Genomic DNA, 17,471 nt, shown 5'->3' on the forward strand with positions numbered 1-17,471 from the left:
CTAAATAGTTTGTACACACCTCGACTAATCACGGTATCCAAACTGACTTACACACTCCTTGACTAATCACAAATAGTGTCTATAATCACGGTATCCAACCTGACTTACACACTCCTTGACTTATCACAAATTGTGTCTAAACTAACTTGCACGCACCACGACTAATCATGGAACCTGATCCTACTACAAGATATTTCATGGAACCTAATCCTACTACAAGATATTAAATTCTAAATAGATCACCCACCCGATTTAAACTCGTTCCCTTTAAGCCCTTTGTTAGATCACCCACATCACCCACCCTGATTTAAACTACATTCCCTTAAACTACATTCCCTTTGTTATTTACAAAGTCCATCCCCTTTAAACCCTTTTTTCTCTTTTTAAGCCCTTGGTTCTCTTTGTTCCCCTTGACACAGGGCCGTTAAAACCTTGCCTTCTCATATTACGTTCCAATTTTCACAAGTCACAAGCCCAAATTCCTATTATAACCAAATTCAACCACAAACTAGTCAACCCTAATTTCAAACCGAGTAAAAAAGTAAACCAGAGTTCCATTACTTAACAAACAGGGTAGCTCCACTATTTTTCATGGCACAGGCATCCCCAGACTCGAGGGGTGGGAGCAATTTAAGTTTAAAAGACAAGGTTCACGTTTGCATAGTTTACAGCTTAACTAATCCAAATGTTTTATCATTACATAAAACTTGTATATTGTTCATCTTTATTATTGCGCATTCCAAACTCCCCTAAGACTGATCTGCCACCATCTGATTCAGAAGGAAGTTACCTTCATTGTTCTTATGGACCTTCACCTTGAACTTCTCTTCTTTACTTCCTCTCATGACCTTTAGGTGCAAATCGAACTTCGCAGAATCTTCAACCACCTGTTTTCATAATGTTGTGAGAATCCATTAGCGATTATATTTAGAATGTTCAGAAATTTGTCATAAAGTGCACATGGGGAATGAATAAACAACATCTTGGAGTTCGAAATTTGGCTATTTTACAATACGTTAACAAACAAAACACCTACCTTTTTCTCGGGTAAAATGTATCACTAGTATTTAGTTTGATAGAATCGACAGTCCGTTTAAAGTTGAGCTAATCAAAATGATGTAATCATAAAAGCTCTAAAGGAAATGGGTGAAAGCAATGTAAATAATTGAGTGAGTCCTACGAAAATTCAAACTTGATGCCTTCAGGGGACCGAATTAACCAGATAATGTAACTTTATGGTCAATCATACACAAGTCTAAAATCTAAAATAAAAATGATAAGTTTCAGTTACGCGAAAAGTAAGAACAAACATAACTCCACAATCATGTGAAATTTCAAGAGAGAAGCAAGTAATCCAGAAAATGAAAGGGACCATAATGCACTGACCTCTGCCTTTGCATGTATGATCTCCAGCAATTCATATGGGAATAGAGAATTAGATCTCTGCTGGATGGTCTGAACAGCATGATGTGCTGCATCCTGAACTTGAGGATCATGCGGGGGCACTTCTCTCCATCCCTGCGGATGATCGCCTGATTTATAACCATGGTCAGTAATATAGAAAAGATAACACTGATTTTCTGTCAAACCAGTTACAAGAATGACAAATAAATTACAGCTTTTATCGTCTATATGAATATAACGCAAAGTTGCAAACATACAGCGCTAATAAGCTTGTGAGAAATACTAATGCTAACGATGGATTATGATTTTGCAATAGAGCTACCATCACCGATTCACCACAATTACATAGATGAGATATAGGAAAGGAGCTCACTAAATAGGCACTACAATCCAAATGCAAGTTTATTCATATGCAAGGATCTGGGATCACGTGCAAGAATTTTTACCTTTAGTAAATTAGAAAAGATAAAAAACATAACCTTATATTTGATCAGCCAACAAGCAGAAGTAATGAATGACTTGAACCAAAAATTACTGCTCATGCAAAGAAAGATCAAGTGCACGACTTCTATACATACCAGACATTGGTTGTATATTTGAAGTTAAACTTAAAGAAACAGTATTAATGAGTTAAAGAATGTCAGCCACCTTTCTTTGCACCAAGATCAGAAGGAGTAAATGCAGGGACATCGCCTGCATGCTTGAACTCTTGCAGTTCTTTAAAGTTCATCCATGGCTTCACCCAAACCTTAGCTTCATACAGCTTCTTTTTACCAGCGTCAACAGCCTCAAGAGTGAGATGGTGCAGTGTGCCAGCTACTACCTGCTCTTGCGCCTTCGCCACTCTCACAAACTCAATAAGTGCATTCTGCAAAGGAGTAGGATGATACTTACATTATAGACATGTATAACACAAGTGACCAGTATACGGGTGTTATTACAGTTGCATGAAAACAGAAAAAAGGAACAAGAGGAATTTTAAATTGCAAACAACTACACTCCTATGCTTCTGTACACCCAATTTCCAATGCTTTGAATCCATTACAGATGCTTGTCAAAAGAAAAACTTCTTAGTTAGCTGTGGAAAAAGAACCCATTAAACTGAAATAAAATTTCTCCTGAATACTGATAAAATCAATATACAAATACTTGGGACACGATAGAAAGAGGACTCTTTAAACTGAAATAAAATTAATGTACAAATACTTGGGACGTGATTCCATGTGAGAAATGAAGAAACATCAATTTCTGGTGAAGGCATCCAGATGTGTTTAAGTAACTAAAAGTGACTAGAAGGTAAACTGAAAGCTCGAAGTCACCAGAATTCCACGAATTATAACCAAAACGGAGGGACCATTCGCTGACCTAGTTTCCATCAGCCTAAAAAAGATATTATAGAGAAGGTCGGCATAAGGCCTTGCAATCACGTTACAGTCATCATCTTACGGCAAGTCTACTGGTGTAGCAGATTTTTGAAAAATTGAATGTGGATTCTAATTAATTATAGCCATAAAGATCTATTAACTTTTTCAAGCTAAAGAGACATTACACATATCCCCAGCTCCAACCTAAAAACGCAATCCAGAATCTAAAAAAAATAAGAATATAACCATAATCAATTCTACCAAACAAACGAAACAAGAGGAAGACCGCGCAGCTCTGGTAGACCACGTCGTGATACTAATTATCAACTCCGAAAGAAACCGATCGCATCAGAAGGCAGAGCACGTTAACACAAGATCCGCCATTGCGAAGTAAATGACGCCTAACACACAGATGTCCATAACACAGCACAACTAGAACTAGAGAAAGATCAGGCACTGACGGCACAGACGCATCAACGAGAATCGATGAAATTCGAGAAAGAAACACACCGAACCGACAAAAGAACCACTCGAACCGAGAACGAAGCAAATAGAAGCTACAGAGAGAGAACATCTTTACCTCTTTCTTGTTGTGTTCGTCGACGGCGAAACGAGCGAGTTCTTCGACACCGGCGGAATTGGAAGCTCCCTGAGAATCGTGCACGCCTCCAAGTGTGGACGCCATCAGCAGTGGATCGTCTTCTTGCCTACAAAAGTGAGCTGATGCGTTTCCTCCGAGTACGATCCAATAGAGCAACAGCAGCAACAGCGTAGATGAAGAAAACAAAATCGAAGAGTCCTTTCTCATAACAGAGATCACGATCGCCTCATTTTTTTTCGATTTTGTGAAATTCCTTCGCTGTAACGGTAGATTATCCTAATTGAAACCCTCTCTCTCTCTCTCTCTCTCTCTCTCTCTTCGCGCCACGAATGTAAGAATCTGGATTCGTGCCAAACAAGCAACTGCGCCACGAAGCGTTGCTTCGTAGCTAAGCATTTAAATCTTTTTTTCTTTTCTTTTTTTTTCGAGTACAAAAATCTTCCGTTTTCTTGTAGTTCAAATTTAAATCCCACCGGTTATTGGTTGAGTCGCCCATTTTTTAATTTAAATCCGTTCACAAATTAAATTTGTGAACTATTTTATAATTTAGTATGCAACAATTAAATTTCTGTAATTTAAAATTTGAAAAATTATCGTTGATAACAAAAAATCTTCGATGTATTTCTAAAATATATTACCTATTTTTAAAATTTATAAATCTAGCAAAAAATTTTCATTTATATCAATAATATATCAAATACACATATCAGTAGTATATTAGTATATTAAATGTATCTCATATAAATATTGCAAAGACACTAATATCAGTAATATATCATATGTATATCACATACATATTATAAATATATCAAACACTCATCACTAGCATATCAGATGTATATTACATAGATATATCAGTAGTCGGATATATTACAGGTATATTATAGATATATTATAAGTATATATAATTTGGGTAAACTTGTCATTTTAAAATTGAACCTCCGTTTTTTTTTTAAAAAATAAAGTGCTATATTTGAAAAAACTAAATTGATTACTATTTTTTCCATATTTCTAACCATCCCTTAAAATTTATAATGACTTAGTCTCTACCGTAAAAATATTATCAAAACTAAATATTAGTTTTCATCATATAAGAAATTATTATTTGTATTTTATAAATACATTTATCCGTTTTATTGATCTACATATATAACAAACCTAACAAAAAAAATTACAATAAGAATTAAATCCTAATTTGAACTACAAAGATTAAATAATTACACTTTTGGAACTAATAATTTAATAGTACATAAATATACAAAATCATTACTTAAATACATGAACCAAATGTGTTAGGTTAAATTGCTTAAATAAATTTCAAACTCTTTTAAAATTTTCAATTTTATCTTTGACGTATTAAAAGTTCACAAATAGTTTCTTATGTTTGAAAAGAAATTGGTGCTATCACTATACAAATATTTTAAATGCATGACACGTCACTCAAAATTCAACTCAGTTCATTAGTAAAATTCACTTCTTTAGTGCCTAGTAAAATAATAACGATTTACGAAATATAAGATATAGGGTTGTGAAATTACCACTTCTTTTATTAAAATGATAATACGAAATTTTCATTAAAAGAAAATATAATAAATTATTTATCTTTAGCAAAATCATCTTTTAAACCCTACATTTGTTTTAATGTCTGCTGTCAAAAGGTCGAAAATTAAAAAAAAATAAAAAATTTAATGCCTGTTATCACAAAGGTCCGCAATCTAAAAATTTAAACTCAGGATATCTAAAACTATTTTTCAATATCATGATAAATAGAATATGAATCAATCGATTAAGATACATATTTCCACCAAAAAAGTTGAAATTTTGTGGATGTATGCTCATCACAAAATGTGCAACTGATCAGATGCACACATATATCTTCTATTCATAGATTCGCGTTGTGCCTCAACAAGACCACCTCTTAATAACCACGGATATATATTCAAAATTTGTGTGATCCTTAATAACTGTTCGGTACAAATACCAACCACATTATTCTAGTCTCCTCCAATTATTTGAGAGCCTATTTTCTATCATGAAAAAGAAAAAAAAATGCAATTTAAATATCTCTAAACTACCTTTCCTGGTGCAATAATCAATAGGATTCCATCTCAAAATCAATTGGAATTGAGAGGAGTAACCTACTTATGATATAAACCTCTGTAAGGTCCTTTACCTTCTCGATATGGGATCCTTGACATGTGCTCATTCCCTCAATCCACTATACGTATATTTCAATAGTATTCCACCTCAATATCAAGTGTCAAATAATGTAGGAAACATAAGAACAAAAACAGAAACAGAGTCTTTATTTAGTGGATGATATTGGAGACATATGCAACTCAGATGGTGCATTGAGTTCAGCAATATTCAGTATAAAGCACAGTACACAAGAAACCCTCCCTCTATGGAGAGAAAAAAAGAGGAAACTTGAGTTACTCTTAGACACTTCTAGACGCATTTGAGAATCTAAAGATGGGGAAGTACGAGGCCCCGCCTAATACCGGAACACGAGTGCTTCAAAAACAAGTGATAAAATAGCGAAAAAAGCGGCACTCGATCGAGCTACTATATGATATGAACATAGGGAGGGAAAAAGCATGTGTCTCAACCTCCCATTTGTGACAGCCAGTGAGTCACGGGGGAAAAAGATGCAGAACTTCCCCATAAAAACTATTTCAGTTCAGATTAAATGTAGTAATTGAGATGGACCTGGATTAGATACAACCTTCCTATGGAGGAGTGAGCTTTTGGCTACTTGTTCTTCAGCTGTTCCTACCTACGAAAACTATCTTCGGATTGGGAAGAATTCGAGATGCGGACAGGTTCGTTGATGACTTCGACTCATTCTTGGATTCTGACTGCAGTTTTATCTACAATGCGTAAGGAAAGAAGAAGAAATAGTCAATCAGATCGTTCAATGACTGCTGAAAATGACATTTATTATTAGTCAAGAATTGAGGCATTTATTTTAGTATTATTCAATTTTATGTTTCTCCTTCCCTCTTTTCTTCCTTCATTTGGACAAATACAAGACCGTCCAGGAGAGAGCACTACTAAATCTAAATCACCAACCCGGATAACAGCTTAAATTATAGGACTAAGTTGAGTGTAATCATTGAATACATTCTAGAAAGTACTAGAAGACAGTACGAGTTCATGAGTTCCCTAAAAAAAAGGCAAGAGCAAGGTTGAGAAGTAACACTTGTTTTTTTCTTTTAATAATCTAATTCGAGCAGAAGCACCAATTTGTTTGTGGAATTCAATCTATCTATTTTTTTTTAATTATTGTTAAGAAACAAGGAGCATGTAGAATTGTCAACTTGGGAATTGCGATTTTTGTGTATCTAAGTTGTGCAGGATGATTGGACTCACTACAGTTCAATATAGTTCATTTATGTAGGCTCAGCATCCAGCAATAAGTTAAATAGCTGGGTGCAAGTGCAGGTACAGTCTACAAATATGAACAAGTCACAATGTTTCATTATCAAATTTAATCTCTCTCAAATGTAAATGTTTCAACTATCTGTATGGTAGTAGTTAGAAAGATAAATAACAGCATCGATAAAGTCATCGAAAAAGTATCCAGAAAATAGTGCATCTACTATTTCTCGGAACTAGTGATTGAACTTGTTATAGTGTTATCGCTAGTCAATATGACCTTGTTAATTTATGAAAGGCGGTGTGTGTGTGTGTGTGTGTGTGTATAAAAGAACAGACATGAAAAGCTAACCACAAACCTCGTAGTGTGTGAGCAAAGAGGCGAATAATGTTGCTACTCCTTGTATAATAAATTTCTGACCAACGCAGGCACGTGTACCAAAGCCAAAGGGAAGAAATCCAACATTGCCAATCGGATCGTTCAAAATAAATGAGCTCTCTCCTTGATCCCCAATATTTTCACCTGCAGCGTGAGAAAACAATTGTTACAAAAAGAATATACACACCAACACGAAGTTCATACCATTTATCACATATAAATTGAGCCAACACCACATAACTTAATAAATTTTCAAATTGCAGTTTTTTGTATGCCTCTATCTTAAGAAAGAAAGAAAGAACTGACATTATATGATTAAACATAAAGAGGAAAATAATGCATCTGAATGGACAAGGAACCCAACCCCAATAGAACTTGTAGGCCAAAATTCAAAGAAACGAAAAAGAAGAAATGTATTCTCAAAAGCAATAAACAAAAAGATGAAGACAAAAGACTCATAATCAAATCCTCCACTGTTGAGAGAGAAAGTGTTTGGGGTTCGGTGGCGTAGGTGGATTAGGGGTAGCTTTCTTTTACCAACTTTTCTGTGTTGCTTAATGGAAAGCCTAGAGGTAAGATAAAGGCCAAAAGAGGCTTAAGACAAGGGGATCCCCTATCCCCTTTTCTCTTCATGACTGTGGGTGATGCGTTGTAGATTAATTCACTTTTGTAATGAGAGGAATATTCTCAAAGGTTCCAATATTGGAAATAGTTCCTTAGAGGTGACTCACCTCCAATATGCCGACGATGTGCTTATTTTCTGCCCCTTTTCAGCTCAATTAATGGAGAATTGGTGGGGTCTCATTCATGTGTTTTTATTGGCATTGGGTCTTTCTCTGAATGTCTCAAAAACTGCTGTGATTGGTGTTAATTGTACCAGGACAGAGGTTGCTGTGATTGGTGTTAATTGTACCAGGACAGAGGTTAGCTTCTGGATTTCCTCTTTTGGCTGCAAGATGGATTCTTTCTCTTTTAATTATCTGGGTTTCCCCCTTGGAGGGAACCACAAGACCACTAGTTGGTCTTTGGGCTCTAGTGGTGGACAAAATGCACAAAAGACTCCAAAAATGGAGTTCTTTGCTTCTTTCCAAGTGTGGTAGGCTTACTCTTGCTCAGTCAATCCTCAATAGCATCCCCATATACTTCTTTTCGATTCTCAAAGCTCCACAAACAGTCATAAAGTCTATGGAAAAGCTTATGGGGGACTTCATATAGAACAGTGGGATTTCTAGATCGGTGGGGAATTTGGTGAAGTGGTCTTGGTCGGCTTTGCCTCATAAACAGGGGGGCCTTGGAATTGGTTCTTTGAGGCTAAGGAACAATGCTCTATTAATGAAATGGTTATGGCGGTTCACAGTGGAAAGAGATAGCCTTTGGAGACGGGTGATAGCCATTATTTATGGTGTGGAGTCTTTTGGTTGGTGGACAAAACCTTTGGGTGGTTCTTCTATCGGTAGACCGTGGAGGGACATACAAAGGAACCTTGGAGCTCTTCAAAAGTTCTCATTCTTCAAAATATCCTCGGGGTCCAAGTCAGATTTTGGGAGGACCCATGGATTGATTCTGCCCCTCTTTCCACCACTTTCCCGAATTTGTTTGCATTATCCTCCAAGAAAGGTATGTCCATTGCGGATTGTTGGTGTGCAGAGACCTCAACCTGGAATCTTGGTTTCAGAAGGAATCTCTTTGAAAGGGAAATGAGTAGATGGGCAAACTTCACTGGAAAAATAGAAGGTGCAGCTATCGAAAATGGAAGGGACATTTTATGGTGGAAAGCGGACCCATCCGACCATTTCACAGTCAATTCAGCCTTCATGGCTCTCACGTCCCCTTCTCCTAAACTTAATTCAGCTATTGCAAGCTTGATATGGAATTTTAGAGTCCTAAAGAAGGTAAAATTCTTCATTTGGACTTTGTTCTATATAGGGGTAAATACCGCAGAGAAACTTCAAAGGAAATTACCTCATTGGACTTTTTCTCCCTCTATGTGCACAATGTGTATGAGCAACAATGAAACAGTGGACCACCTTTTTCTCCATTGCCCTTTTGTTTCCAAAGTTTGGGGTTTTGTAGCTTCTTTGCTAGATTTCTCTCTCTATATTCCTAGAAGAATTGAGGATTTCATTACTGAAGGTTACGGAGGAAGGTAGCTCAAGGGCAAAGCTTGGGTTCTTTGGAATTGTGCGGCCAAGGCTCTTTTATGGTCGATATGGAAGGAACGGAATAGTCGGCTTTTTGAAGATAAGTTGATTTTGTTAGATTCTTTTTGTGTGAATATTAAGCATCTAGCTTCTTGGTGGGTTTTACTACACAAGAAAGTTTTTTGTAACTACAATCTTCTTTTGCTTACTCAAAATTGGAAAGCGGTGATTGTATAGAGCTTTGGGAAGGCTAGCTCTACCCTCCGCCTTTTGTTTGTATCCCCTTTAGGGGCCTTCTTGATTTGAATACACATATTTTGTTTCTTATTAAAAAAAAACTGTTGAGAGAGAGAGTGGGGAAACAAGGAAAGAGTAGAAAATGACTGAATCCTTAGTCATACAGAGGTCCAAAAAATGAAGTTCTGTCCACTGTCACTCGTGCCAGCAAACCTAATATTCAAAAATCAAAATACAGCCAATTCCCAAAATTTTCCCACCCAACTGTCCAATAATTCTACCTCAACGTTGAATTTTGTAGATGCTGAAGATATCTTAATGGAATTTGGAACAATAACCTATAAAATTACGTAGACCTCTTTCAAATGAAAAGACAGAGACTGAAAGAGTGTCACACCTTGAAGAGGACAAAGGAAGCAGCAAGCAAAAATGGACATTGAGTTGTTAAATAGTGATTATGGTAGAATAAATATTTAAGCATGAAATAGCATACCTGCAAGTGTTGGTTGCTGAGTCATATCAGTCCCATTACAAGCCGTTGATAAAAACCGGTAGGGATTGAACTTATTGGCATCACTTCCCCAGCTTGAATCATCCATCTGTACCAATTGTATGGGTACAACGACTAATGTTCCAGCTGGTATAGTTGTACCAGTCTTTAGGACCAAATCTGGAAGCAGCAGAAAAAGAAAGGGTGACTAAACATGCAGCAAAAAGCAATGAAGGTCGGGAGTAATGTACAATGCTTGGTAGATATATGACAATAAAGCCAAAAATCATTCACAGGATTTAACAGTATGCTAGAGAGACATGAGCTTTATGGACCCCGCGAAGCTAAAAAGCACCCACAACACAGCCATATAATTGACTATCACAATTTCCAAGCATTTAACTATCTGATAAATCTTTTATTGCAAGTGCCGAGTCTTTTAAGTTATATATGCTTTGTTCCTGACCATGACACTCATGGTTAGAAATTGCCTAACTGTGATGATATCTCTGACTATTCCGAAGTAGTACCTACTCTTTATCACGGGGCAGTTTCCTTTGGATGAAAAGCAAGATGTGACATATAAAAGAAGCATATTTAAAACGAAACCATATATATGCAGGAGATTAGCGTAGTTTATATGTAGCTCAACCAATTTAACAAAGTAACGTTAAGAGTAAAAAAAATAAAATAAAAACTGTTAGAATGTGAAATTATAAGTATGTGGCAGCTAAACTTGAACTCATAGCCCATAAGCATACGTTAGGTCCATACCCACCATCCTTATATTAGCTAAGCATGTCGATATTTATAAATGTTTTGGTAAGTCCTACCAAGAAATTTATTTAAACGAAACAAAATGGAACTTTTACAACTCAGCAGCTCAGTGTGTTACTATTGTACATATACGTGCAGCTCAATATCTCAAAGGTAATCTAATATGATTGGGTGCCAAAATATCTAGGGAGGATACATTGGAAAGAACACCACCATATGTTTCGTGGTTTGGAGCCATATCAAGTAGTATAAAATAAAACAAATATTAAGCATCTAGTGGTAAGAGGGAACTGCATACATAAAAAGATAAAAAGTACAGACGTAGCCCACGATTTTAGATTGCAGTCATCGTGGATTTTGATTGAGGCATGGAGAGGAAATCAACTGTTCTTTTACCTTTTTTTCCTTCTTTTCTAGCTAAATAATCATTAAAGTTTTATAGGTCACAAGCACTGTGACTATTAAAAAGCATGAGTCTGGCTATCGCCCTTTCCTTAGCACCTAATTGAAAGACCGATGAGAACCAATGTGGTTTTACTTTAAATAAAGAAGCTGTAAACTTTCCAACTGTATTCAATACCCACCCAGCTATAATTAAGACGTGGTATACCTTGTTTCAGTGAACATCTTTGTAACAGAGGCCCTGCTGGCAGAAGACGGGCAGACTCATATATAGTTGCCAACAGAAGTGGCATGTTATCAACATTTTTCTGGTGATCTTTCACTGGGCCCTTTGTATTTAGTTCTGAGCTAATCTGTATAAATATAACATATTGCAACTCTTTAGAATACCAAATATTCAGTCCATTAGATGCAAAAAAGGATTCATAATTAAATTGATAGTTCAATTTCACAATATCAAGCAGCATTCATAAGACAAATTACTGGACTTTATGGAAGGTTTCAGCATTGAAGGGAATAATATTTCGGTCAACCATCCCTAGATTCTTACGGGGAAGGAATTGGAAAGAGTGATGGTCCACACCCTGTAAGCTTTTAAGAATATTTCTTTATTAACCAAATAGTTGTGACACTTTCCTTTAAAACCCCATGTATTATGACACATGATTAATGTGAGTAAATTTGGACAACAATTTAGTGAGTGGCATTCTAATCTGGTAGGTAAGGACATTTTCAGAAACCTATGGAAAATTATTTATTTATTATTATTAATGTATTTCTTGCATAAGTATTTCAACCAGTGTGGGAGGATCCAATTTAAGTCTCTCCTCCCCTATCTCCACAATCTCTACTGATTGGGTGGCTTGACTCCATTGGTTTTCACTTTAGGAAAGCCTCATCTGATAGGAAAGTGCAGGTGTTGGCTTCCCTACCTTCCATCATCAAGATTTTCGTGCTATCCTAAATAATCAACACCCCCCCACCCCCCCTCCCCCCGCCCAAATAAGTTTTTTTATTTGGGTGTTGAGGGATTTTACAAAGAAATTTGGGGTGTCACTCACTTCAGTGCCTCCTTTCAGTTCTTTTATTTTGAATGTTTCTCAAGCTTGTCATTGTTTTTAATTCTTAATGATTGGAGGCTTTTCTTGTAAATTTTATGCCTCACTAGTCACTTTTTAGTATAACCTAGTGTTGGAATCTTTCATTCTTCTTAATAAAATTGGTTGCTAATTAAAAAAACGAAAGTTAAAGAGAGAGGAGGAAAAAAAAACAAGACAATTACCTTTTCCTGTATTTCAGGATTTGTGGCAAGCCATTCCAAAATGGAAGCAATCAGACTTGCAGTAGTTAGGCATCCATGAAACATCACACCCATAATATTTCCACATGGTTCCTCATTAGGATTAACATGATCATTAAGACCATACAAGAAACAATTACTGCGCATCTCGGCAGCAGGACAGGGTGGTGGAATATCAAATGCAACCTCCGCACCAGTATTTTTGGTTTCATTATGAAGGTTCCGATTCTGGGAGTGAGAGAAGAGCTTGTAATGTTTTCTATATTGTTGAACAATATCTTGTGTTAAGCATTTCAACTTCATGCACAAGCGCTGGTACCGCCAGAATCCTTGTTTCCAAATAGGAGTAACTCTGTAGGAGGCCCAAAAACTGGCATCTTTAGCAATCATCATCAGAAGTTCCTCATAGATGGTTGCCTTAGACCAACCCGAAAAGGCATCCCCAAAAAGTGTGCATCCTAACAATGTAAAAGCCAAATGTTGAGAGACCTTATTACAATCTACACTTTCTTCAATCATAAGATCTTCTACCCTCCCCATGCAACAATCCACAGCCTTCGAAGGAATCCCATTAGCTCTCTGAAATGATATTTCATTTAACTTTTCTGCTAACCACTGTCTTCTGTTTTGCACCTGTACTTGTGATTGTGACAGAATAAGATAATCAAACACTAATTTAGCATAAGGCAATTATAGTCGGTATAATTAATATTACTACAGGACAATTACATGATAAAAAAGGCTAGAAATCAAGTTCATTCAATATAATATGTTAAAGGCCTCGCTTAACATCGCTGCCTAGAGCAGCTTCCTCTGACAGGAAATGTAGCTAGGACTCCAATTACAGAAATAAAAACCCAAAGAAAACATTACTACAGAGTACCATTAATGGGTTTGCAATTCATACTCCAAACATCAAGAACAAAATGAAATAACGAATAAAATTCTTATTCAGCTAAAACGACTTAGTGACTCAATCTATACTAATGTTTCCTACTCATGAAATGATTAAATGAGAGCTACCACCTTTTTCTGCTCCCACAAAAATCTCTCAGTTATATACCATCACATTTGTGGCCTTGTGCGAATAAAATACGAGGGAAAAATACAATAACTTGTACCTTCTCAAAAGAGGAAGCAAAGAGACTGGAACGCCCAAATGCTAGCCTGAATGCCCGCCCTGTCAAAGGCAATTTATCCTCGGCCTTCACCAGAATTTCTTTGAGAAGCGCTGGCTCCTTTACAGACACTAAAAGCTGCATGGGACCCAACCATAGCTTGACAACTGGTCCATATTTTTTATGAGATTCATATAACAAATCTGCAGGACAAAAGAGTTTAGCACACAAAGTGCTAGAAAGGATTAATAAACAAATGCATATGAGCGACAGAAATATCCAATAAAACAGTTCTTATTCTAAACTTTAAACATTTAATTCAATTTGATCATAAACAATGAAAACAATCAATATTATTTGCTCGATATGGTGCAGAGTTGTGATAATATTATCCAGTAATAATTGAAGAAAAAAATACATGAGCTGCAGTAAACAAATGAAGGTAGGGTAAGTCAATATACAATCTTTTATCAAGATAAATTGTATATCAAATAATATATTTATCAAACAATATGATGTTAACATCGGGTATTTGTAGGAAAAAATCAACATTTGGAGCCACACAAGTGAACAACAAATGTTAATTAAGCAAAATACAGTGATCTAAAGGACAATGAAATTGCTGAATGGACTACTCTCTCTTTCCAGCTAACAGATGTTCAACTAGGTATGGGAGCAGACTTATTGTTTTGGAAAATGGAGCCTTCTGGTTTTTTCTCCACAAGGTCTCTGATTAAAGACCTTTTGTCCTCCTTCCCGGGCACTTCTCAATGGCTTTCCAAAGCAATCTGGCAGGACAAATACCCATTAAACGTGAATTTTTTTTTCTTTGGGAGCTTAGTCACCATGCCATCAACACCAACGAAAAGCTTCAACGCCGGTTGCCATATATGGCTATTTCACCAGTGGTGCTCTATTTGTCGATCCAGCCCAGAAACACAGCAACAACTTTTTGTCTCTTGCACCTTTGCTTCGGCTTTTTGGAATTTCCTACAAAACACTTTTGGATGGTCCACAGCTTTACTAAATCATCCTCCCTCTCTTTTATAGTTCACCTTAGCTGGACATCCATTTAAAAAACAAAAGAAACAGCTTTGGTTGACCTTTATTCGAGCTTTTCTTTGGATCATATGGGGTGAACGAAACCAAAGAACTTTCAACAACAAACGTCAACCTTTTGAGAGGCTTTTTGATGCTATAGTTTACGATGTTGGTGTAAATGTTCTCCTTTGTTTCATCACTATAGCTACTCTTCCCTTCTAGTTAATTGGAAGTGCTTCTTGTAATCCCAACTTTGGCTTTTGGTAATTTCATACATCAATGAAATTATTTCTTTTACCAAAAAAAAAAATTCGTATAACTATGGAGTATGAAAAATATGCATAGATACCCTTTCGGTATATATATATATTTAATTTATGAGGGGCCAAGTAGAAATAAACAAAACTTAATAACCGATGTAAGCAATTAAAAGGAGGTTATGATCCTCACTAATCGTCCTTTCAATCATTTATCTTTCTTCGTCCCCATCAATGAAAGAACGAGGACAAAAAATCTCAAGGCAAACAATTCATGCAGGAGTGGCAGGCAAGACCCTAGAACTTTTTATTTTTATATAAATTTGTATGATCACGAAGTGGAAGACTGACTTGGCCCCATGGATTCCTTCACCAATGTTTACATCTCAAATAGACAGGATAGGAGGTGCTACTGTAAAAATTCATCTGGTGGATTCTCTAGTAAATCATTCCTTATAAGTTTGTACGGGGGGATGGTGATCACCCAAAATCTTTGATTGAAGCGATCTGGAAATCAAAGTTTCCATAGAAAGTAAAAGCGTTCCAAAGTAGCTACCCAACCATCGCTCCGCAACCAAATTGGAGCCGCCTTTGTATGTCTAGGAGTAAACCAACTGATCTCTATTCCTTCATTGTGATTCCACTAGGCAAAACTTTTCCGAAGTTATTTCGGATATTTGATTAAAACCACTCCAAGGTCAAGCTGTCATGGTTTACTCTCTCTCCTTATCGGGACTCCGTTAAAAAGCAAATAGAGTGTTCTTTGGTTTAAAGTGGTGCGAGCTACTAAGAATTGAAACGTGCTATTTTTTTATGTTCCATGGGAGCATTTGTGAATTCTATCTCATCAATTGGAACTTATTTCTCATAAAAAATTAGTAAATAATGACAAAACAGTCCAGTTGCTTCCAACACATGAGTCGTTGATCATCAATCGCATCCAATTACAGCTGAATTGGAAATCAGACTCAATTTTGTTGAATCCAAACAAATTGGAGTAGCCTAAACAAAGCAAGCAAAACTCAACTTCCTAAATCCTCCTCCTTCTACTCTCCTGTCTCGCCATTAAAACCACATACTCAATAGCTAAGCGAAAGAAGAGAGAAAACGCACAGATCACATCAAATCAACAACTCACCGGTGAGATTCTGGCGCGAAATGACCTTGGAGTGGCCGTAGAAAGACGGGCAAGGAGGGCCGGGGAGCTGCTTCGCCTTCGACCACAATCTGAAGAGCTCAACAACCTTGCTGATCAGAACCGCAGTGACGGTGATGAGAGAGAGCCAGAGGAGAGCATTGACTTCGCGAGTAACGAAATCCCTCAGAATCCGGGAATTCTCGTCGGAATTACAGGCCCGGGAAGACTCCGATCGCAGAAGAACTCCGATGACGTTGAGAGGAGTAGGGCCGCCGCATGAGCTCATTTTCTCATCGGAGGAAGCGAACCGAGCGATGGCAATTGGAAGAAAGAAACCGTGAGAAACTTTGAGCTTTCTTTTGACATTTTATGGCGCCGACGCGCCGTCTCAATTATGGCGATTTTTTAGCCACGCCGACTTTAAGAGGTTTTAATCCCCTGCGGGCAGATGTAACTTAAGTATTTCTTAGATCTCGCCACGTAGATGGAAAACTGTAGGATTCGTTGGGATTTGACCTCGTAGGGCCGAGATGAATTGGAGGGAAAACTCCACTTTATCCACCGCCGTTTAATTGGATGATGCAAACAGTTTTCAACGAGTTCAGCTACAAATGATATCTTTTTCTTTTTCCTTCCCAGATGTCAATTAACGAGTTATACACGTGTGTACTATTTTTGTTAGTTCGTGTTATTTTAATATTTAATCGTTTATATATTTTTACTGTGCTATTTTTAATTTTGAGGCCGATCTACGCTCCACTTAGAGGAAACTCTGAGTATCCCTCAATTTTGAAAAACATTTAATCAATAATATATAATGTGCTTTTGTGTATTTGAAATCGTATACTGACCAACCCACTTATTTATTTATTTATTTATTTAATATAACTTGATTGTCAATACAAGCTTACCTCAACGGTTAAGATATCTTACTCATTTGTTAAAGGTCAAAGGTTTAATCCACCATCCACACATTAGTTTCTACTAAATAAAATAGCTTGACTTAGTTGACCTTATTTCAGTCAAGTCTCCGTAACTTTATATGGTTAGTATGAACATGTTTAAAATGTCTATCAACCAAAATAATATAAATGAAAATATTAAAACGCAGTGGATTGAATTTAAATTTTGAAAATAATGTTTACAACTAAAAAAACACATCCAATATATTATAAACGATATTTAAGTATTATATCACATATATGAATGTATTGAATACATAATTATAAATCAATTAAGAGATATAGATATATAACCACTCCAATTTAATATATCTAAACTAGTCACGTCAAGTAAATTCAAACTTATGAAGCTCCTACGTTATATTAAATATTAAATAACAAAACTTACACACCATAAATTAAAAGTCATGCAAACCTTAGGTAAATCAAAATTTCCACATGTTATTAATTTAGAGAGTTAAAATGCAAACTATTATTAAAGA

At 36.3% G+C, this 17,471-nt stretch overlaps 2 protein-coding genes across 2 annotated transcripts; both read right to left on the reverse strand.

Annotated features, from left to right (window-relative positions):
• Window positions 1-534: 534 nt before the first annotated feature.
• On the reverse strand, window positions 535-3,739 carry CYSB (cystatin B). Its single transcript, XM_022283450.2, has 4 exons — window positions 3,349-3,739; window positions 2,053-2,272; window positions 1,387-1,532; window positions 535-887 (listed from the first exon to the last, which is right to left on the reverse strand). Exons 1-4 carry the CDS (start codon window positions 3,574-3,576, stop codon window positions 750-752), a joined length of 732 nt encoding a protein of 243 aa, XP_022139142.1. The 5' UTR covers window positions 3,577-3,739; the 3' UTR covers window positions 535-749.
• Window positions 3,740-5,656: 1,917 nt separating this feature from the next.
• LOC111010097 (cytochrome P450 734A1) lies at window positions 5,657-16,391 on the reverse strand. Its single transcript, XM_022283410.2, has 7 exons — window positions 16,028-16,391; window positions 13,595-13,794; window positions 12,456-13,106; window positions 11,382-11,526; window positions 9,998-10,174; window positions 7,107-7,270; window positions 5,657-6,239 (listed from the first exon to the last, which is right to left on the reverse strand). Exons 1-7 carry the CDS (start codon window positions 16,311-16,313, stop codon window positions 6,132-6,134), a joined length of 1,731 nt encoding a protein of 576 aa, XP_022139102.1. The 5' UTR covers window positions 16,314-16,391; the 3' UTR covers window positions 5,657-6,131.
• Between the last annotated feature and the right edge of the window lie 1,080 nt (window positions 16,392-17,471).

This window comes from Momordica charantia (genome assembly GCF_013281855.1).
Source record: "Momordica charantia cultivar OHB3-1 chromosome 9 unlocalized genomic scaffold, Mcharantia_2.0 BLBB01000009.1, whole genome shotgun sequence".
In the NCBI taxonomy this organism is placed as follows: Eukaryota; Viridiplantae; Streptophyta; class Magnoliopsida; order Cucurbitales; family Cucurbitaceae; genus Momordica; species Momordica charantia.

Excerpts from the sequence above, each read along its gene's own strand:
- CYSB (XM_022283450.2), bottom strand. The coding sequence starts at position 3,576 with ATGAGAAAGGACTCTTCGATTTTGTTTTCTTCATCTACGCTGTTGCTG. Across the intron at positions 1,533-2,052 it reads TGATCTTGGTGCAAAGAAAG|GCGATCATCCGCAGGGATGG; the intron begins GTGGCTGACATT and ends GTTATAAATCAG. Across the intron at positions 888-1,386 it reads TCATACATGCAAAGGCAGAG|GTGGTTGAAGATTCTGCGAA; the intron begins GTCAGTGCATTA and ends TTATGAAAACAG.
- LOC111010097 (XM_022283410.2), bottom strand. The coding sequence starts at position 16,313 with ATGAGCTCATGCGGCGGCCCTACTCCTCTCAACGTCATCGGAGTTCTT. Across the intron at positions 11,527-12,455 it reads ATCCTGAAATACAGGAAAAG|ATTAGCTCAGAACTAAATAC; the intron begins GTAATTGTCTTG and ends ATATTTATACAG. Across the intron at positions 10,175-11,381 it reads AAGATGTTCACTGAAACAAG|ATTTGGTCCTAAAGACTGGT; the intron begins GTATACCACGTC and ends TGCTGCTTCCAG.